General features: G+C 47.6%; 2 protein-coding genes across 2 annotated transcripts in view; one reads left to right on the plus strand and one right to left on the minus strand.

Moving 5' to 3' along the window:
* Positions 1-5,013, plus strand: part of C8B (complement C8 beta chain) — a 40,308-nt gene extending 35,295 nt beyond the window's left edge. Inside the window, exons 10-12 of the mRNA XM_030870418.2 lie at positions 286-435; positions 2,639-2,707; positions 4,862-5,013. Coding sequence (XP_030726278.1) covers positions 286-435; positions 2,639-2,707; positions 4,862-5,013 — 371 coding nt within the window. The remainder of the gene's footprint in view (positions 1-285; positions 436-2,638; positions 2,708-4,861) is intronic.
* Positions 5,014-16,273: 11,260 nt separating this feature from the next.
* The window catches only part of C8A (complement C8 alpha chain), a 65,016-nt gene continuing 58,074 nt past the window's right edge, over positions 16,274-23,215 (minus strand). The window contains exons 10-11 of the mRNA XM_030870417.2: positions 20,113-20,335; positions 16,274-16,425 (exon numbers count right to left, since the gene is read on the minus strand). Coding sequence (XP_030726277.1) covers positions 16,274-16,425; positions 20,113-20,335 — 375 coding nt within the window. The remainder of the gene's footprint in view (positions 16,426-20,112; positions 20,336-23,215) is intronic.

Here is a 23,215-nt window from a genome sequence, read left to right on the forward strand (position 1 = left end):
TGAGTTTCTTGGGAGTGGGGATTTTATCTTACTCATTACTTATGCTTCATGCCTGACACTTAGAAGGTATTCAGCAAGTGTTTGTTGACCTGAACTCTAGTGAGCTTATTTGTGGATATTGGGTGGGGTGGGAATGAGAAAGGGAAAGGCCTCTATCCAGTTGCCTATGAATCCACTGTGGTCTGCATGCAGCAAACCTGCGCATTCCTGTAGAGCCTTGCTTCATGTTTCTATGTGATGAATGTTTTCTGTTGAAATAAGCGCCTTTGCTCCCTTCCCAGGCAGAGCCTCTGTACGAACTGGTGACAGCCACAGACTTCGCCTATTCCAGCACCGTGAGGCAGAACATGAAGCGGGCCCTGGAGGAGTTTCAGAAGGAAGTCAGCTCCTGCCAGTGTGCTCCCTGCCAGGGGAACGGAGTCCCTGTCCTGAAAGGTACCATTTCCAGTGTCGCTTGTGGCAGACGTCATCTGGAGGGGCTGGCTCCGGGGCCGGAACACGTGATCAAACCCACACACCCTCCAGAGGTGTGTTTCTAGGTCGGGGTTTCCTGTGTATATCCAGGGGAATTTCCAGGTCATTCCCCAGTCCTCTGCCTCAGGCCCCAGGGACTGTCATAAAGCTCCCTTCTTTTTCTCAGAGGAAAAAATGTGAGCGCCCACCCCCCCCGCCCCTGGCCATTTGGAGCCTCTTAAAGATGAGTTGCTCCACCTTGACTGGGCATTAGAACCACTGGAGATCTTTAGAACGGCTGATGCTCAGTCCCCAGATGTAATCATTACGTGAGACTCTCTAGAGAAGAGAACTTCATCAGGATGGCTAAACCCTCTTCTCTCCGGGTAGTTCTAACCTGTGGCTGGGCTGTGACTCGCCATGGAGCACCACCTCCCTGGAGCACAGTGAAGTAGGGTTGGACCAAGGAGATGGCTGCACTCAGGTACTACTTATGGCAAGGCGCCTGATGTCCTCTCAGGCTGCACCTGAGAATCACCCAGGGAGCTTTGCACAAACACGAAGCCCTAGGCCTCAGCCCAAAATAGTTAAAGCGAATCACTGGGATTGGCCTCTGAAAAAAAAAGCCTAGCAGATCATTCGTTGTTGAGTGAGGGCTGGGAAGCTGTTCTACAGCTGAATTCACTGACAGACAGGATCCATGATTTTGCCCAGCTTTTAGACTAGCAGGAGAGCTAGCCTTGACCCGAGGGTTGCACCGAAATGCACCAGTGTTAGAAGCAGTGTTAGTCTATCTCCCAGGAAGTCAGAATGCAGGCAGCTAGAACAGGCTGCTCTGGCTGTCGGGATACCTAGCTTCTAGCCACAAGGGACCCATGGGTGACAGCAGCATTAAACTGAAGGCAGGAGCAGGCTGAGACTGTGTGGTCTGTAACAAGGAGTGGGGATGGACTCTGGGACTCTGTGCTGGTCAAAGAAGAGGCCCTCCCTGGGCTGAGCAGGGGAGACACCTTGTGCATATCCTGACCAATACATCGTGAGACGATTGGGGGATGGGGGGGGTGGCATGGATGGCCACTAGAACTTGACTGCTAACTTGAGGGTCACATCCGGGGTCACTGCATGGGGCAGGGCAAACGTGAGAGAGGCTGGGGCCTGGGATCTTCTGTTCCTGTTGTGATGGGCTAAGAAGGAGTCCGGTCCAGCATGATGCCAAAACAGGGCATCAAGAGCAGCTGGGTAGTGTATATCCCAGCCCAGGGAGCCAGCAGGACTCGAGGCAGAACTCACATGGTTGGAGCAAACTCAACAGAGGGGACACGACAGAAGATCTGTTCTCAGGGAGAAAGGTTCCACCTGCCCAGCTGAGATGGAGGGATGTGTGTCTAGCTTCTCAGATGGGATGGAAATGAGCAAAGCAGATGTAAGTGACAGCCTAAGAATGGGAAATTCTGCCTGTGGACCAGGACCTGTAAGTGAGGGTCAGTTCAGCAGGAGGTGGGATCCATTCACCGGCACCAGGTTTTGATCTAGGGGTGCTGAAATCCCCCTTGCCTTGTGTGTAACTTGGACCTAGAGACTGGGACCCACTGGAGGCTTTACTTTGGAGGTGATGGAGAAAAGGAAGCCAGAGGCTGGAATGCCGACAGGGCCCAGCCTATAAAGGACAGTCCTGTAAAGAGAGTTCGTGTGATTCAGGTGAGAGAAGCTCCAGGGTGACATGTGACAAATTAACATAAGGAGTAACCTCCAAAATGTCAGAAGTGGCCTAAGGTAGCATGAAACATCTAAGGGTAGTGAGCTCCCCATCACTAGAGATGTTCAAGCAGAGACTAGACAATTACTTGTGGTGAAATTGAGCATCAATGACCACTGGCCCCAGGAACTTCAATAATGTAGCTTCTGACCCCCAACACCAATGTCTAGGTCAAAGGTCAGCTAATGGGTAATTTTCCTCAACAACTCGGCATCATTCCCTGTGGTGGAATAGACACCCTTTCATGAGCAAAGGACCCTCAAGAAAGGAGTGGGTATTCTTGGCACTGAACCTTCTTATTTCAAACCATTCAATTAAACGTTTGCCCTGTTTTAACCTAATGGAAAAGCCGTGATGTGGAGGGAGGGGTGAAGTCTAGGAGCTCTTACTTCATGTGGTATGATTCATACCGTCTCTGCATCTTCTCAGGAACACGCTGTGACTGCATCTGTCCTGCTGGATTCCAAGGCCCTGCCTGTGAGATCACCAATCGGAAAAGTAAGGAGTCTGTGAGAGTTGGTTGGGAAAGGGCAGTCTAGGGAAGTCCAGAGAATAATTCAAAAGAGCAAGAGCAAAGTCGGGGAGTGGGCTAGGGAGCTGGACACTATGACACTTGAGATCCATCTTGACTCCTGATTTTATATTTTATTATTTTCACAACTGAGAGTGCTCCATGTTACAGGACTGCTAATGCATGGCCTCTTCGAGTCATCTCTTTGAATCATTCTGGAATGTTTATCATTTTGTTTATTTAGTGAACTCCTATTCAGCCCTCAAAATCCAACATAGATGCCCCTTCTGTAAAAATTATTCTCATCCAAGAAGAATTAATTTCTCCTGTGGGATCCCATAGGACTTCGGACATGTATCTATTACAGCTCTTAGCACATTCTGTTTTGGGTTGTGTGTGTCTACCTCCCCTGTGTCTGTGAGTAGGGATCATGTCCCATTTACCTATGGGTCCTCAGGTTCCCACACAGTTGCTGCAGTTGAATTAATAACTGAACGACTGGACTACGATGAAGATCTCTTGCAGTTCTCAGATTCTTTAGCTGGTTTATTTTTTAAGAATTCTTAGCACTGCCTCCCCCCACCCCCAGCTCCTCCCCTTTCTTTTCCTTTCTGTGACTTTTTTTGGTGATACTGTTAAAGGAAATGGCACGTCCAATAAAAACACCAAACATTTATTAAGCGGTCCACTATGTACCAGGCACCTTGCTGAGGGCTTGGACTCAGTGTGGGTTCAAATTCCATCTCCATCATTTAATAGCGAATTACTTGACCTCTTCGTGCCTCAATTTCCTCATCTGTAAAGTGGAGATGATGATATTAACTACCTCATAGAGTTGTCTTAAGTTTCTCATAAGGCATATAAAGCACTTGGAAGGATGCCTAACCCATCGTAAGAGCAAAATAAATATTGGTTAGTTGGTTTTAGAGCAAAATAAATAGTGTTACTTTATATTTCACATATATTAAATCCTTTCATCCTCACAACAACCTCATGAAGTAGAAACTGTCAATACCCCCATTTTATAGAGGAAACTGAGGTTCAGGGGGTGGCTAGCTAACTTGCCCAATGGTCACACAGTTAGTAGGTGCAGGGACCCAGATTCAGGTCCAGTGAGTCTGACTCTGTAGCCTTTGCTCTTGGGGCCTGCTCTGCTCCCCTCCTCAGTAAAGTGCTCAAGGGTGTCTCCACTCCCTCTCCTACTACATCTAAACCAGGCCCCCCACAGTGACCTGCCCAGTAAGAGTGTAACGGCACAGCCACAGGATTTCCACTGGTTGGAGGAGACCTTGGAAACCTCCCACTCCAGCTATCTCATGTTATCAGTGGGGAGACCCAGAGATATTAAGTAATGTACCCAGAGCTACACTGCAAGTTAGAGGCTCAGCCAGCCGCGTGATCTATCATGGTGGATGTAATTGATTATTTGCCAGTCTCGTCAACAACCAGAAATCCTCAAGGGAAAGGCAAATGTCAGGGAGGGTAGAGCACAGTGTGATTACTTCATTTAAAACGCACAACGGCCACATAGATAACAGAGCTCCCGCTTGATACACTGAGAAGAAGTAAACTATCCAGCATCCTATAGCTGGGAAGCATCTAAGCTGGAAACTATTCATTTATTCCACTAATATGGACTCAGGGACTCCTGTGTGCCAGTTTAGGTGCTGGGGTTCAGTGGTGAGCAAATCAGATTATAGTTCCTGTCATCATGGAGATTGCTCTTTAGAAAGACAGACCAACATCATTTGACTTGTGCCAGAAATACATTTAAAGTTTCAACTGTAAGTGCTACAAAATGCTCTGGGAGCTTAAAATATGAAGTAGTGATGGGGAGTTAGGGATCAGGGAAGGTTTCCTTGCAGAAATAACACTTAAGCTGAGATCTGAAGGGTGAATAGGATTGACCAGATGAATAGAGGAGGGAAGAGTATTTAGGGCAAGGAGAACAGTGTGTGTAAAGGCCCTGTGGTAGAAGGGAGCATGGTGAGCCAATGGCCTGAAGGAAGGACAGTGGACTGGAGTTGGGAGATCAGAGATTCAGACTCTCAGAACCCTAGGGTTTATACACCTTACCCCTCCTATAGGGCACGAGAGTGTCATAAAGGCTAATTAATGTTCATTGACCTTCTTTCTTATAGATGTCCCCATTGATGGGAAGTGGAATTGCTGGTCAAACTGGTCTCCATGTTCTGGAGGACATAAAACAAGACAAAGGCAGTGCAACAATCCACCTCCTCAAAATAGGGGCAGCCCCTGCTTGGGCCCTGCTTCTGAAACACTTAACTGTTAAGGAGGGGAAAGCATCTAGCAGGTGATGCTACTGTGGGCGGCACACAGCAAGGAATCAGGCCAGCTCACCCCCATGCCCGCTCCCATCTGGGGCCCAAGGCGGAGGGCTGTGCCATTCAGAATGCTTAAAATAAAGACATTATTTGTAAAATGCACGCTGACTCGGACAGATAGTAAGTTAAACGATAATTATAGTCTCCTGAAGGGCTTAGCCATCCTGGTAATCTTCACTTCGCTCATCTCTACAATTTTATTTCACTCACATTTACTACCAGCCAGGAACTGTGTTGGGAGCTGTCCATGTGAAAGTCGCACAATCCACCACTGACCTGCGCATAGTAGGTGCCCAACCATGAATCCATGAATAGATACTAAACTGTTCTTGCCTTGAGGAGCACACTGTCTCATTCAATGGCAATGGGCAGTTCATACTTATTGAATGATTAGCGTGCCAGCCACAGTGCTCTCAGTGCATTCATTCATTCATTCCATCCTCATGACAACCTTATAAGGTGGATGCTTTATTAGCCTATTAAACAGCAGGAGAATCGGCTTAGAAGCGTTAAGTGACTTGTCCAAAGTTACGCAGCTAAGGAGTGGGGGGGCTGGGCTGCAAACCTGGGCATTCAAGCTCTAGGGTTTTAAACCCTTTTCTTTTAAAATTTTATTTATTTATTTGCTTGTTTGTTTATTTTTGGCTGCGTTGGGTCTTCATTGCTATGCATGGGCTTTCTCTAGTTGCTGCAAACGGGGGCTACTCTTTGTTGCGGCGCGTGGGCTTCTCACTGCGGTGGCTTCTCTTGTTGCAGAGCACGGGCTCTAGGCGTGTGGTATCAGTAGTTGTAGCTTGCGGGCTCTAGAGCACAGGCTCAGTAGTTGTGGCGCATTGGGCTAGTTGCTCCGTGGCATGTGGGATCTTCCCGGACCAGGGATCAAACCCTGTGTCCCCTGCATTGACAGGCGGATTCTTAACCACTGCGCCACCAGGGAAGCCCCCAGGGTTTTAAACTCTTAACTGTGATGCTCCCTTCCTCTCAAAATTGGACCTTGGATCAACAAAGAACTTTTTATGACATAAAATGTAGAAGGTAGTGTGTGTGTGTGTGTGTGTGTGTGTGTGTGTGAGAGAGAGAGAGAGAGAGAGAGAGAGAGATTGACAAATCCCTACCCACTGCATCACAGAGAGAGTGGATCTGGGTTCCTCAGCTTCTTTCGATGCTGAGCACAGGAAGCAAGTGGTTGTTCTGGTGCAGAGCTGAATTATTGTGACATGAGTGGGTGCCCAGAGGAGATGCTGAGCTGGAGACTAGAGCCACGGAAATTGATCACTGAATGAGAAACAGTTTAAAAAGAAAGAAAGAAGAAGAGCAGGGGTTGTGGTGGCTGGAAGAGGAAGCATATCAGGAGATGATCAAGCTGATGGCTGTGGATCAGTGGGCAATGTAAACCTTCCCTACCTCTGTACGTTGTGCTCCACTCACTCATGCTTTTGTGCAAATCCCATTCGGGGCGGGAGGTACTGAAAGATGAGAACAAGAGGGCAGTTGATCTTTACGTTACTAAAATCCAAACTATTTTTATTTTTTAGATTGAGTCAAGTGATCATTTAAGCTTTGTTGCTCTCATTCATTCCTTCTCATTAAAACATCCCTGAATATTTTCTTTGCTCTTGGGCACTTCCTGTCGGATTGCATAACTTCATGTGAATTTGTTGAAATCAGACTGGTGGGGAAAAAAACCAGTTGGTTGAAGGTGAATTGATTCATCCTATGAATTTTCAACCGATTTGTTTTCGGCCACGTCACCTGCTGTAAGTTTGCCGCTGGGCTGGGTGCTGAGACCTAAGACCATAACACATCCATGACACCAAAGCACAGGTCACCAACACCCACCAGTCTGGCCGCCCATCTCTCTGGAATTGAGTCAATAGAACAACCATGGAAGGAGCTGATTCTTTACTGCTTAGGGGTTGCTGCAGCCAGCGTGGCGATTCTGTCTTCCTTCCTTCATCCCCTTGTCCCCTGCAATTGAGCAGACGGGTCCGGGCCCTTGTTTGTATTAATATTATTGCTTTGCCATCGCTGTTATTTCAATAGGCTAATGCAATCATGTTTTATCTCTTTCATTATACCGAGGCCATATAATTTTCTTATGTTATAATCTATCTTCTTTTAAGATTCCCCAGAGATGGGGAAGAGAGGTTCTGTCTCGGGTTGATGGGAGGCTCCCGTGAAGCCGACACGAGCACGTCGAAGCCTGCGCCGCCAAATTAAATTCTGAGTCTCAATCACGGCCACCGCTTCTAATGGGAAATTTAAGTTGATTATGGAGATGACAATGCAGGTTCATGTTTATTGCGTTTAGCAGAAATTGTTTATCCTATTAAATATGGTCCTGAAGGAGAGACAATTGAATTGCCGAGCACCAGTGAATACCGGGGTGACGTCCAGGCATGGCTAAACTGTGTAATAATTATATTCTTATTTGTGGGCTGAACGTCCCCTCGTGGCTCTTTTTGAAAACAAATGCATTTAGGAGGAGGCTGAAACACAGTGTAAGGATTAAACAAAATAAATGCAAACTGTGCTTTTGGAAAACCTCGGCAACTGTAGCTTGCACCGGTGTCCCCGTGAAGGAGCTGCGGCATCCGTGGGGCGCGGGCCAGGCAGTGTCGTTTGGCAGTGGTCCTGGAAGCTTGAACACAGCGCAGGATACCTGGGTGTGGGAGGGTTTTGTGTCTGAGAGCATGAATCTCTGAAATGCTGGGAGCTCTGCCGTCTGCTTGATGTCTGGGCCGGGAGTTCTGTGTCTACCAACCCCTTCCTGTGCGACCTTAGGATAATAATATAACTTCTAATAAGTATTATAATTATTTTCACAATAGTAATAGTCATAGCTGCCAATTATAGAGTGCTTCTCAGTTTATGAAGTCTTTTAACCTGCGTTATCTCATTTAATCTTTATTTGAATTTGATGGGGTAGATATTAATACAGTCAGCAGGTGACACGTAGGGAAGGCTTCCAAGGGAAACTTCGTCCTTGCCACGCATGGGCTGACTCTGGAAATCAAGGTGGGACGCTGAGGCTGGGAGAAGAGCATCTGCTGGCAGAGAATCCAGAGGAAAATACCATCTTTGTTTTAAAGGAGAGAACTCTGGCCTGCTCCCAGGCACTCATATAAAAAGCCCTCTGGAGAGAGTGGGGCTGGAGCAGAAAGCCCTCAGGACTCTGGCCAGGCCTCCCTGGGGACCTTCGTGATTAGCATCTTGATGGACATATTTTTGTTTTACAGATTGAAGATGTCCTTAATGACAATATGACTGTTTGCCAATGTTTCCAGGCTCTGCGGACACTGTATTATAATCTATTTGTTTACTGTCTCCTATTCCTGCTCAAATATCGCGTTCCTGAAGGCAGAGGTAGTGTCTGTCCACTGCCCTCACTGCCAGGGCCCAATACAGGGCCTGGCACGAGCAGGCAACAAGAAATCATTGTTGCATGAATTAACGAACTAATGAAAAGGGAGGTGAGTGCAGCCAAGGGCAGAGCCATCCCAGGCCAGGGAGAAACTTTAGTGAATCGGTGGTACATGATGGTGGCATCATGAAATTTGGGATACAGCGACCTTGAGATGAGGGCAGCCACACAGCACTGGCTGCGCGAGGCGTGTTCAGCCTGCTTGGTGGGCAGCAGTGCAAAAAAGAGTAAAACAAAAGAGGCAGAAAAATAGCTGATGTCAGGTAGGGGCTGAAAGTACAGTACTTGTTAGGGGACTTGGTGACACCAACTGGGGACCACCAGAAATCTCCAGGGAAACTTTACAGAGGAAGGGAGAAGAAAACTCTGTCATCTTTGGTGGGGTAAACCTGAGAAGCATATTTATAGGTTGAGGAAGAAATCAAGTCTCAAGAGGGTTAAAAAGTCTGCCCAGGACTTCCCTGGTGGCGCAGCGGTTGAGAATCTGCCTGCTAATGCAGGGGACACGGGTTCGAGCCCTGGTCTGGGAGGATCCCACGTGCTGCAGAGCAACTAGGCTCGTGAGCCACAACTACTGAGCCTGCGCGTCTGGAGCCTGTGCTCCACAATAAGAGAGGCCGCGATAGTGAGAGGCCCGCACACTGCGTTGAAGAGTGGCCCCCGCTTGCCGCAACTAGAGAAAGCCCTCGCACAGAAACGAAGACCCAACACAGCAAAAATAAATAAATTAATTAATAAACTCCTACCCCCAACATCTTCAAAAAAAAAAAGAAAACCACAGCTTTAAAGAAAAAAAAACAAAGCCTGCCCAGTGTGCAGTAGAGGTAGGCTATGAATAAAGAAAAACTTAGGGGAAAAAATGCCTTCCAACATTCCACCTTCACCTCATTTTCTCATTTGTGGATTCATTTTAAACCTACTACGACCACCTAAACCCTAACGGGAGCACACTGGAATAGTACACTTTACATCTTTGAGAATCCCTCCTTATTGAGTGCCTGTCATGAAATCAGATTTTTCTGTATGGTGTCTTCCTCTTTGAGTTGTCTTTCTGGAATGTTAATTCCAATATTGAGGGATGAGGGATTCAGAACCTCAGGGGTGAGGGAAGCATCACGACCTCTCAGGTAGAACTGGAAACAGATGCAGAGAGGCTGAGTGGTACTGTGCTTAGACGTGTGTGCCCTGGTGCCCTGCTTCCGCCTTTGTGGCCTCGCCTGGCTCCGGGACTTACTAGCTTCGTGACCTTAACACACGTTCCGTACCCCTGTGTGCCTCATTTTCTCATCTGTAAGATGGGGATGGTGACAGCAGCGTCCTCCTGGGGTTCGGGAGGATGTGAATTAACCACGCCCAGGAGAGTACCTGGGACAGTCAGCACCCCACAGTATCGCTGACATCACCGCTCCTGGGGATTCCTCAAAACATCGACGAGAGCTATGGTTGGCGTGTTTCGTTTTCTAAAGTCGTTTAAGACCGCTTTCAACTGGTTTAGTACATTTCGGTACTAAACCCACTATAACACATGAGAACAAGAAAGACATAAGATAGCTTAGCCCCTAGGACGTGTCTTAATAAAGGACATGGAAGGCTTTTATATCCCGAGCTCTGGGTTATTAAGGGAAAATGTAACAGCATAATAACTAATATTTGCAGAGGGCATTACCAGTTATAAAGAACTTTCACATACCTAATCCAGCTTAATCCTCTCAATGCCTGAAAGAGGAAGGATTTATTATCTGCCTTTGACAGGTGATGAGACAGAGCCTCGGAGAGACTGAGCAATTTGCCCAAGACCACCCAGCTCGAAAGTGGCAGAACTGCCTCAGTCCAAGGGCGGCTGCCACGGGGCTCCCCAACTTCCTGCTGCCACAGGAGCGGGTCCAGTTTCATTGTAGGGTGGGTGCATGCCCACCTGCCCGCTTGCACAGAAGAGAGAGAAAGACCTCTAGTCTGGCACGTCCCTGCAGCGGAGAAGCAGAGCCGTTTAGAAGGCTTTGCAGCAGAGGAACCGAGGGATCAGACCCCACACTACCACTTCCTAGCTGAGAAGCCTTGATGATGTCCCTTATCCTCTCCATGCCTCAGTGTCCTCATCAGAATATAGGGCCAATAATCGATGGCCCAAGCACGAGGCTTGAATGACACGGCATACGTAGAGGGACTGCTCTCACCCCAGAGTGCCTGGCACATGGCGATGCTCAACTGCCTTCCCAGGCGTGGATGCTGAACCAGCCCTGCCTGACATCTGGCCCTTGGTACCCTGCCTAGCAGCTCTCCCTTGTTGAGCGTGGAGATTGTATTTTACGGAAAGGAAGACGAGAGGGAATCGGACTTGCCTTTGCAGCAGTGAATCTTGGAGGATTGTCAAAGGAAGTCAAGAGGCTGGTGTGACATTCACCTCTGTGCAGGAGGCTGCTCCGGAGCCCAGGCGCTCCCATTATCGGAGGCTGCGGCCACCAGTTACCTCGCGTCTACACCTTGCAACCCCAGGCGCTCCTTCGTCCGTCACTGAACATTGTCTGGTATCCAGCCCTCCTTCCCCCACCACCTCCCGCCGAAGGGGCCTCCTTGTTAATAAGCCAGTTTGTTCAGATCCTGAAAACTATCTGATTCTGGCCCCTTTTATCCCAAACACCATCCATCCATCAGCTGCCTGCTCTACATGCTTGGTTAGGAAAATGGGAATGGGAGAGAGAGACAAATAATAGATGAAACTTCTTAGCTGCTACCTCTAAAGAAATAGAATGGAGAAATAGATCCGTCAGACATGTATCATGCCACTGGACAGCCAAGTCCGTTCGTGAAAAAGAGGTTAGGATGGGAGGATTTATCTCACATTTTAAGCTGTTAATATAGAAGGGAAACATATTTTCCTTTCTCTCTCCCTGAGGAGCGCGGAAAACCCCTGGGCTACGAATGCAGAATTTTTAACTCAATTTGCTGGGCTTTCCTTCACTAAGGTGGAAACAGTGGGCTCTCTCTTAAATGTATACAGTCTCTAAGAGTAGCATGCGCTGCCCTCTGATGTACCAGGAAGGTTGTAGGACCTGGGAGTCCTGTAAAAACGTCTTCCATGGGGTTGTCTCTCACGAGTTCCTACGTACTCTGTGCAAAGACTGTTTCAGAGCCTTTGCCTCTAGCACGGAGGGGCCAGAGAGAGAACAGCATCCTTTTACTGGGAAACTCCTAGGTATTTAAAGTGCTATGCTAGGTACTGAGGCTCCGAAAGTAAATCTGAGTCCCCATCTGCCCTGCAAGGTGTCACCGGGTGGGGGAGACTATAGTGACAGAATAAGGTGCCTACAGTGATAGGGTATGGACAATGCTCCGTATCAGGGAGTAGCGCCTGATGAAGTATGGGGGAGCGGGAGGGGTCAGGGTTGGCTTTCTGGGTGAATGGATACCTAATCCATACCCTGCAGAGGGCTGGTGAAGAGCTGGGAGAAGATGGGGGCTGGCAGGTGCGGGTGCTTCTAAGGTAGTGTGTACAAAGGCCTGGAGGGGACAAAAGACCTATTTGAGGGATTGAATTAGAAGTACCCCCTCCTGAGGCCTCCTAAGGCCAAATACTGTTCTAGATACTGGGGATCAAGCCATGAAAAAGCTTGCATATTAATGGGGGGGAGGCATACCAAGAAAAAAATTCTATAATCTCAGGTAGTGATAAGTGCTATACCAGAAAAAATAAATGAGGGTAAGGTTTTTGGAGGGGTATTATTTGAGCAGAGATGTGAATGAAACAAGGGAGTGATTCTTGGATGAACTCCTTTAGAGGATGAACATTTCAGGTGGACGAGAAAGCAGGTGCAAAGGTCCTGAGGCATGAGAGTTTGGCATGTGTGAGGAATAGCAAAAAGGCTTCCATGGCTGGAGCAGCGTGACAGTAGGAAGAGTAAATGGGAGGAAATGACGTCAGAGAGAGGTGAGAGCTAGGCATTCAGGGCTTTGTTGTCCTGTTAGGACAGGTTTTTAGTATACTGGCTCATAAAGTCTGCAGAGGGAAATAAAGATGGAGTGGTACGCTGACCTCAGACCAGAGCAAACCTTGTGAATCCAGGTTAAGATTCTTGTGCTTTAAAATAATGGCTGTGGACGGCTGAAGCACCAGGAGCTCCCAAGGAGAGCAGGGACGTGGGTGGAAAGTGACCATCTGTGGAAATCTCCCCAGGACCACATACTGCTGCCCTCAGGAAAGGCCCAGTGACCAAACCAATGCTCCAAACCCAGCTCTCCCCAGCCTGAGGGGCACCAGCGACCACCCCCAGGAGCTGAGCAGTAATTACTTTCCACCCACCTCGTGGTTTCCCACCTCTCGACTCTGCACATACTGTTTCCTCTGCGATGTCCAGGCCCTTCTTCCCCTTTGTCTGCTTCTTAAACTCCCACTCATTTCCTAGACTCTGCTGGCCTCGTCTGCTCTCCTATCCAGGCTGTCTTCCTTCTCCCCAGCCTGGCTTCCTGCTGGTACGGGACCTGGGGCATGGTTCACAGGCCTCCTCCATCAGGCCAGGCAATCTTCCAGCGCTGGGACTGTGTCTGATTCATTCCCGGCCCCCCAGCACCCAGCCCGGGGCCCAGCACAGGGCTCCCCAGAGTGCTCACCCATTTCCCAAGCCAGGGGATAGAAGCCCCAGTTTTCTTCACGGAGAAGCGTGCTTCTGCTAACCTATGTCACATACCTTTCCTCAAACAGTACCCGGTGGCCTCCCTCTGCCGTCTCTCATTTCTGCACTGTGGTTTTGAAGGCTACCCTTTCTGTCCATTTTCTTCACCCTAAAGCCATCCAGTTCAGAAGAGATTCATTGAGTGCTGAACTCTTTAGATCTTCCTCTATCTCAAAGCAGAAAAAAAGAAAAAAGCCTCTTCTTAATGCTTTTCATTCTGTCATTAATTTACTTTTCAAAAGACACCTTGTCAAGCTGAAGATTATATCGTTAAACCGTGTTTTTACATCCACTACCTATAAAACCGTAATTATAGATCTCCTGAAAAGTCCTGAGGGAGAATACATTTGGTGGGTTTTATGCCTTTTGCGGGGTGAGAGCCAGGCATCCTTGAAGAGGGAGAGGCGCTGATCTGGTGAAGGGTGGCTGCTGCGGAAACTGCTACTGCCGCTGTACTGTCATTTCTAAAGCTGCTGGGGATGCAGCATCCTCAGAGGAGCGGGGCGGACACTGGCCTTGGTTCTGTGGCTCAGACGATGGGAAGATGGCATTGCTCGGCTGGTTGTTTTGGCTCACAGCTGATCCAGGCCATTGTTTAATCCCAGCGTTCTCATCTCGCATCTAAAGGACTACACGTACTTCCATGAGCTTCCTGGCCTCTGGTTTCTTCCCTCTCCTCTGCGCCCCACACACAAAATCCCTCCACTGGCTGACAGCCCAGAGCAGAGGTGGGGGTGCACGTGCTTGATGGACTGCATTCACACCCTGGCCAGCCTGCCAGCTCTGTGACCCACCAGGCTCAGCCTCGCAGAGACTCTGTTTCCTCATCTGTAAAATGGGACTCAGAAAACAAATCTTAGAGATCCTTGTTAAGATGAGATAAGGTACGCAGATAAACCTTACCGTGGTGCCCTTTTGTTACACACCCGTGAATACACACTCTCAGGAATTCTCAGCCTTGGCTGCATTGGAATCGCCTGGGAAGCTTTTATTTATTTATTGAAGTATAGTTGATTTACAATGTTGTGTTAGTTTCAAGTATGCAGCAAAGTGATTCAGTTTTATATACGTACACACGCACATACACATATATTCTTTTTCAGATTCTTTTCCATTACAGGTTATTACAAGGTACTGAAGATAGTAAACTACTGATGTCTGGCTCTCATCTCCAGAAATTTGGATTGAATTGGTATGGGGTTCAGCCTCTGGACATCAGGGTTTTTAAAACTGCCCACGTGATTCTCATGCTCAACCTAGGCTGAGAACTACTGCTTTTAGATCAAGCTTGAATGTCCTCTGTAAACTGTCCACTTGGCCTGGCCAATCTGCCTCTCAACACTTCCTAGGATGTAACTACTGCTCCACAGTAAATAACGAATGGAAATTAATTATTCATGGACATTAAAAAGTAAATTAATGACAGGATGAGAAGGAATATGGGAGTCCTTTTTCCTTCTCTCAGATCTAAAGAGTTCAGAAACAAACTTCTAAACTATAAGCTTTAATTAATAATAGTAACAATAAGAGTGATGCTAATAATTTTGCACGTGACAGGTATTGTGCTAAGTATTTTATATAACTTATTTTATTCCCACTCCCTCTTCCAACACATATACACCTACATACACCCCTAATATTCTTTCTGAGGTTCAAACTTTGTGACATGCTGTTTTCCTATCTAAAGTTCTCTTCCCTCTCTGCCTAGTTCAAAAATCCCTCAAGGTCTAGGTCAACCCCCATTCTGTATATTTAATACAGGCAAAGAAAGGTAAATCTCTCTTCCACCTGGCCTCCTTTGTGTGCCACGTAGTTTGGCATTAACTCAGCAATTCACTTCCTGTGTCCCTAAAACTGCTTCTAATTGTTTCATGTGTGTGTGCGCGCGCGCGCGCGTGCGTGCGTGCATGTGTGTGTGTGTGTGTGTGTGTTTATGTCTCATTATCACCCAAAAAAGATTGAGGATTCTGGAAGGATAGGGAGTGTTGACTGATACACATATATCAGTCAACCTATGTTTCTTATACCAACTGGGACGGCAGATTCCACCTTCAAGGAGCTCACAATCTATAGGGGAAACCTATGGGTCAACAGAAAAGTCAGTGCAACACACACATTCTCTCTTTGAGGCCTGATTGGAGTGCTGTGGGGACACTGAGGCAGGCGGATGTGACTAGCTCTCCCACAGGTGGGCCCGGGCACATGAACTGGTCGGCCCCCCAGATCCACATTCTACTCTGGGAGGCTGACTGAGAAGGACCACATTTTTGAACTGACTCTTGAGTTCATTCCCTCACTTCTCGCACAGATGCTTGTTCATTCCCTCCAATTCAAGGCACAGCCCTCACCTCTGGGGATGCAGTGCTGAACCAGACGAAGCTGATCGCTGCCCTCAAGATTGCCGTCCATGGGGAGACAAGTCATAAATAGTCACAGGAGGTGTGGGACCCAATATGTAATTGCTAATTACGAAGAAGGCGATGAAGGAAAAGAATAGTGTGCTGTGAGCCAATTATTAGTGTGCCAGTTATTTAATTGGGAGAACGGTGATATTTGTGATAAGAACTCAAGCAAACAAGAGAGATTAATTGAAGGAATACGAGAATATGTTGAGTCCCAGTGAAGGAAAAGTGAAGGAACTCAAGGCAATCTTTAATTTTTCTCCTTGTTTCAGTATGTCTGCTTATCTTACAAACTAATAATCGGTTTCTACAAATGAGCAAATATTGTTATCAAATAACTGAGATCGTTCTCACGGTACTTTGTTTTGTTGGCTACGGATAGTTTCAAGAGCGTCTGCCTGCCTTATGCCTCTACCATCCTATAAGTTCCTCTAAGACATGAATCGAGATTTCTTCTTTTCTTTCTTCTTTCTTTTATTTATTTATTTTTTAGATGATCCAAAGCTCTATGAGCCATTAACACTCAACACCCAATTGTGACTGAGTTTTGTGGGTAATAGAACAGTTGGTTGTTGATGGCATGGCCTGGTCCAGGACAAAGAAGAAGTCCATGTTGATTGGCGTCTTCTGTCAGCTGAGTGAAGTCGGTCGGTATCCAGTGGTCAGCTCAGGCAGTGACATCTGCTGCCTCAGCTGCAGCCTGTGCCCAGAGCTCTCAGCATGCCTGGGTTTGCACTCTGTGGCCCGGACACAAGGTACCTCCGTTCTGGGGTGCAGGATTGTTACACTCTCTCCTCCTTTCCCGGGTGCCCGATTTGCAAGCAGACCATGAGCTCCAGCAGCCCCAGTGACCATCCGCCTTGTTTCCTGCATGGATAATTTCCCAGGGCACAAGGAGGTTAGCATACAAGCGGCAGCTTGGCTGGTTGAGTGAGGCCCATGCCGCTGCCCTAGAGTGGTCTGCAATCTCTCCTTGGGGAAATGCCTCCGCGTAGCCAACCCAGACCTCTGTGCTCACTGCCTCGCACTTAATTTGAAACTCTGGATGGAGTGAGAAGAGGCCGCTGGGAGCCCATCTCATGAAATTAGAACCTGCGGTTCCACAGAAGATGGATAGCGGAGGGAGGCAGGGAGGCGTGCATCTCTGGAAGAATGACGCTGAGCCAGTGGTGAGTGTACAGACAGGGAACTCACCCCAGCTGGAGCTTCACAAAGGCCAGCCAGACACCCTATGCAAAGGATAGCTGGGCTTTTAAATGAAGGTTTGCAAATCAACCCCACTCAGACTCCAACGATGGGGCCACGGTGGGTGACAGATGCTCTGCACAGAGTATCAGAACACATGCACTGACCATGGGCTGTCTCTAGAAATCCAGTTGATACAATCCCTCTAGCCTGGGGCTGCTGCCTCCTACTGACTCTGTGCCTTTGGACCATCCCATCTCCTCTCTCAGCCTGAGCTTTCACCTCTGTAAAGGAAAAGGGTGGACTGATCCGGTAGGGTTTTCCATCATTATTTTTTTCATTACTGTTTTTTTTTTTTTCTTAAATGAAATCTTCTTATGTGGGCCCCAGCATGGAAGTCAGATGAAAGTGAAGCTGTTCTATTTGAAGCTGGGTGTCTATCAGGTTTGCCCTGCTCCTCTGGGGCAGCCCCTAGGAGACCCCAAGCTTCCTCAGATCTCAGTGTGAATATCATTGGATTAGATTATCTTCAAGTCCCTTCCAGCTCTGTCATTACACTCCCTGGTGGGGCAGCCACAGAGGGGTTCTCTATTTCTCCCACCTCTGTGGCTCGGTCCCCACAGGCAAAGATTTGCAGGGAAAATCCCTCGGGACCTACGACAATGGGTCTCCATGGTGGCTGACTCCCCCACCTTAGACTTCCTTGTCAGATCCATCTCTGTCTGGCTGAAAGTTTAGTCTGATAGTCCCAAGGCCACCCGAGGTCCATACCCCTCGGGCATGGAACAAGGTTAATGGAACACCCGGGAGCTGCCTGCAGCTGACTGTAGTCATGCAGGAGAAATGGGACTGTGAGGACGACCCAGCCCTCTGCGCCCTGCCACCCCCCTTGATCATTGACATTGTGTCCCCCTTCTCCAGTGCCCATCATGTGTACATATGACTTAGCATGGCCACCACCAAGCCCAGCACTGGATCATTGGAGAGGCACCTCTAGGTAGTCCACACTCCCTGTTCACTTTGCTCTATGCTGTGTGAACAGGGATCCAAGCAAGTCACTGGCTCTGAGGGCCCTTGACATGCTCTAATTCTAATTACCCAGGCAGAGCTCATGTCTGTCCCTTTAAGCCAGGTCAGCTCGATAACCAGGACCTGGGCCATACCCTCCCTCTCCACTCCCCAAAATGATAGTCAGTGCAATCATCTCAGACCCTCTACCCCCATTCCCCAAATTTCCAGACTCTTAGGATGTCAATTAGTAGAATGTAACAGTTAAGAGCTTGGGTTCTAACATCAGACCACCTGGGTCCAAATCCTGGCTTTGACACTCCCCAGCTAGATGACTCAGCGAGTTATCTCCCCTTCCTCCTGCCCCTGTGTCCTCATCTGTGAATTGGGGAGATAATGGTATTGATATTTATCTCATCACATTCTTGAGGGAATAAAGGAGTTCGTGCACATAAAGTGTTGCAATAGTGCCTGGTACAGAATTTGTTGTTCTTTCTGTTCATTGACCTTTGGTCCCTCTAGAAAGTTGCCTGGCCAATGAGGCAAATGGGGCTGAAACCCAGTCCAAACTCTACTTGAAAAGTCAAGAAATCCCTGGGTCTGGAGCTGGGCAGTATCAACCCCGAGTGGTTTTCTTTGTTCCTCCCAATTTACCCACCTAACAGGCAGTTCCTTTTTTCAATTCACATGAGGAAACTGTACCAGGCTTGGCCCTGGTCATTGTTCTGCTTGGTTTTTGTTCTCTGCATCCTCCTTCATAAGGACTCTGGAATTCACTCACCATCCTGGCTCACCCCTTTCAGAATTCCTCCTACAGGATACCAGGCATCTTTTTGGGACCCAATTTGTACTCCCTTCACCTCACAAAGGAGGGATTTAGATGTGGCCCCAACCCAGGACAGATCTTCTACCAATAGGGCTCTATCTTCTTCTTACTTATTAGAATTGAGCTTGCCACACAAGTTAGCTAGTTTAACCCTCAACACAACCTGTGATGGAGGTACTGATATCATCCCCATTTTACAGGGGAGGCCCACCCAACATGCAAATTGGCAGCACTGGGATGTGAAGGCCTATTTGACACCAGAGCTATGCTATCCTGCCTCCCATTTAGAACGACTCTCCCAATGAGAAAATCTTAACCCACCGTCATCTCATTTTAAAATCAGCCTCCTATCCCATCTACACTGTGCTTCAGCTGTTCGTTTTCCAGACTTTTTTTTTCTTTACATTTTCTTCATCGCAGTTGCCAAATGAGATTGATTTATACATTGATTTGGTAGCCCATATTTTTGCCATCATTTTATGTACCAAGTATGCATGAAAATTGGAAGCTTAGGGATTAGAACATGCGTAGAGATTCTTGGAGCTCAAAGGGAAACATAGATGAGAAAGGCCTCAGAAAGAAGAAACAATTAACTGGTATCTCAGTAAGTTAGTGAAATAGCTGAGATTCACACCCAGGTCTCTAGACTTCTTCATCTTTAAGGGACATGGATTTCTAACCCTCGTTTGAGAACCTTCTTTTCTGATACCCGTTGGTTTGTGCTGCAGCTTAATATGTTTAAACGTTGAAACATTAAGCTTTATGTTACTTGCCCCAACCTTGTTTTTAGTCATGACTCCTTGTGCTATAATGACAACTTACTTATCCCTTGTAATGGGTTGTATTGTGTCCCCCAAAAGATAGGTTGAAGTTCAAACTCCATTACCTGTGAATGTTACCTTATTTGGATATAAGATCTTTGCAGATAAACTCAACTTAAGATGATGTCATGCTGGATCAGGATAGGTCCTGATCCAATGACTAGTATTCTTATAAGAGAGAAAACAGAGACGTAGAGTGGAGAACACCATGTGAAGACAGAGGCAGAGACTGGAATGGCGCACCTACAAGCCAAGGAATGCCGGGCATTGCTGACTCATGCCAGAGGCTAGGAGAGAGAACAGATTCTCCCACAGAGCCTCCAGAAGAAAGCCACCTAGCCAGTACACCTGGATTTGGGATTTCTAATCTCCAAAAGTGTGAGACAATACATTTCCATTGCTTTAAGCCACCCAGCTTTTGGTAATTTGTTATGGCAGCCCTAGGAAACGAATACATCCCTCCGGAAATGAATCCTGTTGTCCATATACACCTTGGTAAAAAACAGTCGTCATCTGAGAGGGTCCTAATGGCAAGGAGAAAGCATAAAACCCAGTAAATGTAGGGGGTCAGCCATAAAGCTCAGAATGTGGGTTCCTAGAGCAATGGGCAAGAGGGCATAGAACAGAGAGGCTGGGAACCCCAAAGGTCCCTTCTGTGCTGGCCCCTCTAAGCCGGGATAGGCTAGAACTTGAGTGAGGATGTGTGGGTCTTACCCTCTGACTCCATTTGCTCACAGGCAAGGCCCTGGCGACCCAGGGGGCACTGACATGTGCAGCTGGTACCATCGAGGATGGGCTTCCCGTTGTTGAAGCAGGGCCCACAGCGGCAGGCATTGAATTCCATCAGGTACTGGTCCAAGGCTCGCTGCAGGTTCTGACGCTTGGTCTCCAGAGGCCCCAGGTTCGTGTGCCGCAGTATCTCATGGATGGGCTGCAACTGTGGGCACAGAAAGAACAGAGGGCCCCTCCCTGGGCTCTGTCCAGCTTCCCAGAGCCCAAGAACTGGCCTTCAAGCTTCTGGAAGGGCTGCTACATGCCAGGCACAGAGCCAGACACTCAACTTTATCCAGTTGTATTGGATCCTGAATCCCCCAACCCATGGATGAAGAAGCAGAGGCTCAGAGTGTTTGAGTGACCAGCTCAGGACCACACAGTGGACCATGCTGAACACCAACCTACTTAACTTTGAAACCTGTGGTCCCAGGGGAAGACAAGAGCCCAGAAGCTATCTGTGCCAACTCATCTGCCCCCCTCCAGCACTTTTAGGAATCAGGAAGAGTATAAAGTATTTATATATTTGTGTGTGTGTGTGTGTCTTTTATTGTCAACCTTCATTGCAGGAATTAGTAAAGTCCTTAATGCAGTTATGTTGCCACTGCTGAGCACCGCCCCTAATGGTGTGAATGTGGTGTTTGCCTGTGTGTATTTGAGGGTGTTGGGGGGATGATGGTGGCGGAGTCATTCACATATGCCCATTCGAGGCAGGACTGTAGTCTAGGGTTTCTTAACCTTGGCACTATTGCATTTCCTGCTGGACAATTCTTTGTTGACAGGGGCAGGCTGGCCTGTGCATTGTAGGGTGTTTACCAGCATCGCTGGCCTCTACGCACTAGATGCCAGTAGAACCTCCTAGTCGTGAAAACCAGAACTGTCTCCTGACACCAGATGTCCCCTGGGGCGGGGGTGTGGGGGAGTCAACCCCTGCTTGGGAAGTAGTAGATGTAGCAAAGAGCATTGACTCTGCAGCTAGAAAATCTGGCTTCAGGTCCCAGCTCTGTAACTTGTAGCTGTGTGATCTCTGTCCCGTTACACATGAAGCCTTCCTTCCTCATCTGGAAAGTGAGAACAATAGTCCTACACTCCAGGTTTACTGTGAGGATTAAAGCTGAGAGATGGGGAAGACCTGTCACATAGTCAAAGCTAAATCAATGCTGCTCGCTTCCCAGCTGTGTGGCCCAGAACTCGTAACTTTCGCCCCCAAGCCTGAGCCCTGTTTTCTATAAAATGGGTATAATAACCTACTTCTTAGAATTCACGTGAGGATCTAAAAAAGTAATGAGTGTGAGATATCACTGCAAAGAGGAAGAACAGTATAAAATAAAGCACCATTTTTATTAGTTAGATGTGATGATAGTAAAAAAAAAAAGCCTATATTTTTCAAATTGCATGTATATATGGTTGTCTTCAGCATGCTTATAAGGCTATGTATTTTAACACATAACCATCAAATGAAATCTCTTTTCCAGATCTCTCATTTTACAGGAGAGTAACCTGAGGCTCTGAGAGGGGAGGGATTTGCCAAGGTCACAGAGCCATTCAGAGATGGGACTGAGCCCCACTGGAGCAAACTCACTTCTCAAGAATCAGAGGTCAGTAGGGCACTCGCCATGCTTTGAATGGGTTCCTGGAGATGTGTACAGAAAGACCCATGGCAAACAAACCTTGACCTGTGGCCAGGGGGCTGTGCCTGAGGTCACCAGGCTGCTCTTGTCAGGACTGGCTGGGCCCCCCGCCAAGGGGAGAAGACCATTACTGGAAGTTCAGGGAATTTGGCCCCATTGTTAGGAAATCAGTACAGAAAGGGCTGCCCCGGTTAAAGATGACTCTTAGTTCCAGAGAAGGCCAGGACCAACGGGCAACTTCCCTTTGACCTTCCAGGGGAGGTCAGCACTCAGACCCCCATCTCTCCTTTCTCTTCCCCAAATCCTCATGCAGAGGATTGGGAAGGGCTGTGGAACTTAAAGAGGGAAGAGGGATGGAGAAATGATTCTTAAAATGTTAGAGCTTGAAAAGATATTGGCAACGGTCTCGTTCCCATTTTACAAATGAGAGGAAAGATTCAGAGAAGGCAAGTAGTGTGATATCAACACACTATAACATAACATATAACATAGAATAATATATACCATAACAGCATCATCACACAGCATGATTCCTATGTTCACTCAATCTAAGCACCTGCCATAAATAGGCACTGCTGAGCTCTGGAATAGGCAAATGAATAAGACTCCACTCCGAGCACCAGGTTCCACATAACTCCCTAACTGGCTTCCTCTCCATGGCCATAGTCTGTCTGTCTGTCTCTCCTTCATCCTTCATACCTCTGTGAGCATTTTCCTTTCAAAGCACAGCTCTATCTGTGTCACTCCCCTGCTCTGTGACCTGCCAACAGCCTCATGTTTCGAAGCCAGCCTTCCAGGGGGCATCATGGGTTGCAAAGAGATCATGAACGTTAGCGTCAGTCAGTCTTGGCTCCAGTTGGGCTGTACCATTTCCCGGCTCTGAGATTTGGCCAGCTAACGCAACCTCCACAAACCTGCTTCCTCAACTGACATTTACTAAGTACTCACTTCTCTCTCCCTGACCTTGGGATGTAACATTTTATTATGCCCATATTACAGAGCAGAAAACGGGAGCTCAGAAAATGAAGTAACTCATCCAAGGTCACACATCAAAAAGGTGGCTGACCCATGAGCCAAACTATATCTTGTTCACCTCATGCCCAGGCTCTCCCAAAAGACAGAATTGGGTCTTCTCCAAGTCACGAATGTCAGTCTTCCCCTTGGAAGTTTTGCTCAAGGCAAACAAAGAGCTCACGTCTTGACCATGAAAGTTTATATGTTACTCCTGATAGCAATTTTACAGTTTTGCCCAAATCACTAATAGCTTGATGATAGCAATTTTTAGACCCTATGTGAATTACAGGTGTGTGAAAATGGTCCCTTATTTATCGGAGAAGAAATGCAATCAGGGTTAATCCATCTGACCTCTTTCTTCATAGAGAAGAGGGTGTTATAATAGATTTCTAGGTTTAACT

This window comes from Globicephala melas, chromosome 1 (assembly GCF_963455315.2).
Source record: "Globicephala melas chromosome 1, mGloMel1.2, whole genome shotgun sequence".
In the NCBI taxonomy this organism is placed as follows: Eukaryota; Metazoa; Chordata; class Mammalia; order Artiodactyla; family Delphinidae; genus Globicephala; species Globicephala melas.